Source organism: Otolemur garnettii, unplaced genomic scaffold (genome assembly GCF_000181295.1).
Source record: "Otolemur garnettii isolate 467f Iridium unplaced genomic scaffold, OtoGar3 scaffold00057, whole genome shotgun sequence".
NCBI classification, from domain to species: domain Eukaryota; kingdom Metazoa; phylum Chordata; class Mammalia; order Primates; family Galagidae; genus Otolemur; species Otolemur garnettii.
The window spans coordinates 2,446,836-2,451,223 of record NW_003852452.1 but is presented as its reverse complement, the minus strand read 5'-3'; the positions used below and the strand labels follow the sequence as shown (position 1 = coordinate 2,451,223).

General features: G+C 35.7%; 1 protein-coding gene across 5 annotated transcripts in view; it reads left to right on the top strand.

The window, feature by feature from the left end:
• The window catches only part of C2CD5 (C2 calcium dependent domain containing 5), a 92,391-nt gene extending 88,293 nt beyond the window's left edge, over positions 1-4,098 (top strand). For 3 of the 5 annotated variants that reach the window (XM_012806789.1, XM_003792455.3, XM_023514696.1), the window contains one exon: positions 2,813-4,098. In XM_012806789.1, the coding sequence (XP_012662243.1) occupies positions 2,813-2,944 (132 nt within the window). In that variant the 3' untranslated portion in view covers positions 2,945-4,098. The remainder of the gene's footprint in view (positions 1-2,812) is intronic. The other 2 variants (XM_023514698.1, XM_023514697.1) reach the window with 1 other exon arrangement.
• The last annotated feature ends 290 nt before the right edge of the window (positions 4,099-4,388 follow it).

Genomic DNA, 4,388 nt, shown 5'->3' with positions numbered 1-4,388 from the left:
AGATTTAATAAATTTCATCAGAAGGACATTTTATTTACTAAATCCTTTTCAGCCTTTTCTAATGGACATTTTTGTTACTCAGGGGCATATTGTGCTTCATTAGTAGGAAAACCAGGAGATGCTGAGAACTACCTCAACAGATAATTTGAAAGTCGATTTAGAGTAGAAACCAGACAAAGTGCATCCTAATCGGATTATTTGCTGCAAACAGTTTGATATAATCTGATGACAGAGAATGCAGCTGGTAGATCTTGACATTAACCTATTCAACTGGACACATCTTTGTAATAATTTTATTAACATAATAGGATTTTTTTCCAGTTCTGTTTAAAAGACTCTTTTTTGTTCCATTATTTCGTATTTGAGATTGAGATTTGTAGTTTTGAATTTTTTCCTGGTATTAGATTTATATAATTTGGTCACTAGTTAGCCTAATCAGCTTCTTGACAAGTATCTCAAAATCAGTTTATCCAGAACAGAACTTATTTTTGTGCCTCAGTTTCCTCATATGTAACATTTGGGATAAAAACTGGGAATTAGGGTTAAAATACATAATGTGCTTAGTGCCTGGTGGTAAGTACTGTAAAAGCTGTTACTGCCTTTAAATGCTTAAAAGTCTTTAATGACTTCTTACCGGGTAAAACTCATGCTTCTTAATCTGTCACCCAAGATGTTCCACACACACTTTCAGGAGGAGGGTCACCCTGCCTTTTCAGACTCCCGTCTTGCTTCCCAGCACTCCTAACAGATACCCTGTTCTTTGTGTATTTGTTTCATTTTCCACATGCCCTGTGCCTTGTTTTCACGTCCAGATCTTTGTGTTGCTGTTAACTCTGTTTTGTAGGTGAAAAACGGAGGCTTAGAGACCTCAAGTGCTTGGTATGAGGCTATAAATGGAAAAGCTAGGCTATACCTAGATTGCTTTGGTTCCAAATGCTCTGGGCCTTTCCACCACCAGCCCCCTCTCTGTCTGCCCAGTTACTGATCAGCACGGACGGGTGCCTCTAGCAGGTGCTGTGCTGTACCTTTAGCTTTTCCCCACTTTTATTTGAGATCTTGCACATACAGAAAACATGTATAGAGAATTGCTTAATAAACACTCTTATCCCTAACACTCAGCTTAAGAAATAAAATATTGGAAATACGGTGGAAGCCCCTGTGGACCTGTGTTTTCTCCCCACTGAGTGAACTGTCCTATTTTGTTATCATTCCTATATGTGCTGTTATATAAGTAATTACAGTTTTACTTTATACTTAAAATGTTTTTAATAAGTAGTGCATGGTTCAAAATTCAAGGAGTGTAAATGGAAAAGTCTGTCCCTATCCTGTGTTCCAGCTAATCAGTTTTCTCCCCCACATGCAACTAAAATTATTCATTTTTTTAACATAACTTCTAGAAATGTAATACTCCAGAGTATGTAACAGAGATTTTAGATATACATAAGAAAATATACACATATTCGTTTATCCCCCTTTTAATATGTGATAGTATAATTGTTCACGCTGTTCCTCAAATTACTCTTTCACTTAGTTTTAGTTTTTCTTGGCAGTTGTTTCATTTTGGGGTGTTAAGATTATCCTCACTGTTTATTACAACTATGTAACACTGCATGGTGTGGATCAGTCAGAACTTCAGCTAGTTCCCCACGGATGGACATTTAGTTTGTTTCCAGTCAATATTTGTGCTACAAAAACAAAGTGGTGAGACATAGCCAATTAGCACCAGTAGATCTGTAGGGAAAATTTGAAACAGACTTGTAGGTCAAAGCAGTACTTTGCATAGATCCTGGCAAAGTTCTCTATTGAGATTAGTTTGCAAACCTTTAAAATTTATATAATTACAATAAATGGTTTCATATTTTGCATATCTTTTTGCAAATTATTTTTATTAATTTATCATGACACATAGGAGATTTTTCCTTATTGATAGAGCATTAGGTCATTTATTTTTATTTCCGTATAGTATTTCAGACATGAATATTGCACAATTTGTTTTCATTTCCCTTTCGATGGATAGTCACATCGTTGCCAGTATTTTGCTGTTGTAAACATGCTGCAGTGAGAAGTCCATATTAATCCTCGTATGCACATGTCCAAGATTCTCTGGGGAATATGTGCACACATACACAGTGTGCCAAAGAAATGTGCACACACTGTCAGAAAGGAAAAGGCACTGTTAAAATTGTAATACTCAGTCACTTTGGACTTCTGCTGTTAGAAGAGGTGCCCCAGTGTGACCTCATACTCATCTTTTTTTATCGGTATATATTGACTATTACAATTTTAATACAGTTTTTTCCTTTACAACGTGATCACATTTTTTGGCGTTGTGTGTGTATAATCGGTGGTGGATTACAGAGCGTGTTCTTTTTCTGCTTTAGGGGATATTTCCAAATTGCTTTCCAAAGTGGTTGCACTTCCCCAGCAGTGTTAAGTGCGTGCTCTTGTCCCATGTTTTTGCCAACTCTGGGTAATATCCAACTCTTAACATTTTTGTCCCCAATATACATGAAATGATTTCTCATTGCCATTTTAATTTGTATATCTCTGATAGTGGGCTTGAATATTTTTTCATATGAACATATAAAAATATTTTTTTCAGATAGGCTTTTTGAGTTTCCTTTTCCGTGAGCTGCCTCTTACCCCTTTCTTGTTTTCTCTTTTGGGTTGTCTGTCTTTATCCTCATGTTATAAGTGCTTTGGTAGGAGTGCTTTTGGGGCTTTTGGGGCTATACAGCCAACACTCTCCCTTGTGTAAAGAAGAGCATGTTGTTGAGTGTGACTGAACTGTGCCTGTTTGTTGTTCTTACAGGCACAGTGTCTTATAAACGTAAGTGGTGATGCGGTGGTCTTTGTTCGTGAATCTGACTTAGAAGTGGTATCAACTCAGCAGCCTACTGCCAACTTGCAGCCATCATGTACTGAAGGAGAAGTGACAACCTAAAGACAATTAGAAAGAGCTCAACCAAACGAGATTCATCTGTTTCCATTGTTTTGTCATTAATTACCTTTGTAGACTTAACATTGAACTTAATTTAAGATAATTAAGAATCGAGTAGATTTGATGTGTCTGGAGTCTCTTGGAGGCCTGAGAATCCTCTAATCTTGACACTTGACACTTGGTTTGCCTTGTCCAGAGAGACAGACCCTTGGAATCTTAACCCTTCAGTAAGTTGAGATAAATACCTAAGAGAACTATAGCAAAGATGGAAGCTGTTTATAATTTATGTTGATTTTAATAAAATCATAAAGATGAAATGGGAAGATTATCAGGAAAGTAGGATAGCTACCCTAGCTTAATTTATAAAAACTAAGCAGGAAATTCACAAGTTGTTAATTAGTAAGCAGCCTGATTTGAGAAATGTATAGGGAAAATGGAGAAACATTTTTAGAAAATTACTGTGTGGGTTTCTTAATGTGTTTTATTTTGATGGGGAATTCAGTAACAACTGGAAGGGAAAAGTGCTTCAGCCGTCATTTGAAAAGAAGTTACAATTCTGCAACTCTCATGCATACTACATGCAAGTACATAAAAGAAAAAGGGATTTATCATAGCCGGTGTCCTTTGATTGAAAGTTTTAAGATCTCTAAGGAGGGAGGAAAAAAATTAAACAGGCTACATTTGAGTTAGTATTGAATTTGTCTAGAAGAGGGTTGGCTTCAACTGGAAAGAAAATGTCAGTGAACTGTGTTGAAATAGTAAAAATACAACTGATCTGGTAGGAACAAAAAATTATTTTTTCATAAAATTACACTACTAAGTAAACAGAATTTTAGTAATCTTAGGGATTTTTGATGGTGACTTAGACTGTATTTGGCATAGAGTTTGAAAATGTAACTTGAATGTAAATATGCTGCAAAATGTTGAATGTATACATGGAAATGCTCTTTCTGTCAATGCCAAATGCCCATTGTAAATGAACCTTCCATACTATCTTCCTCCGGCACAGTACAGTTTCTTTATAAAACTCATGATTTTGTTCTCCCAGGACAACAGACTGCCCTCAAGATTAAAAATCATTTTCTTGTTACATACAGGTGTCAATATTTTTCTGTATTTTGTTTATAATTTTATTTTTTAAATAAAAAGTTTATAAACTGGAATATTGCTAAATCTTTTTGCCTCCGTGAACTAGTACTGTCAGTTTTCTGAATCACTGTCTGTCCAATTATCTCCATTCATTCTGTCAATCAACAGACATCTGTTGAACACCTATTGTGTACAAGGGTCTGGACTTGATTTTGAAGATGTGTAAGAAATTGTGGCACTTTTATTGTTTAGGGGTGGGTAGGTATTTGTTCAACTATTTATTGAATGCCTGATTGCAGGGCACAATTTTAGGCAGTAAACAAAATACACGTAAGTTCTTGCTTTCATAGAACTTGAC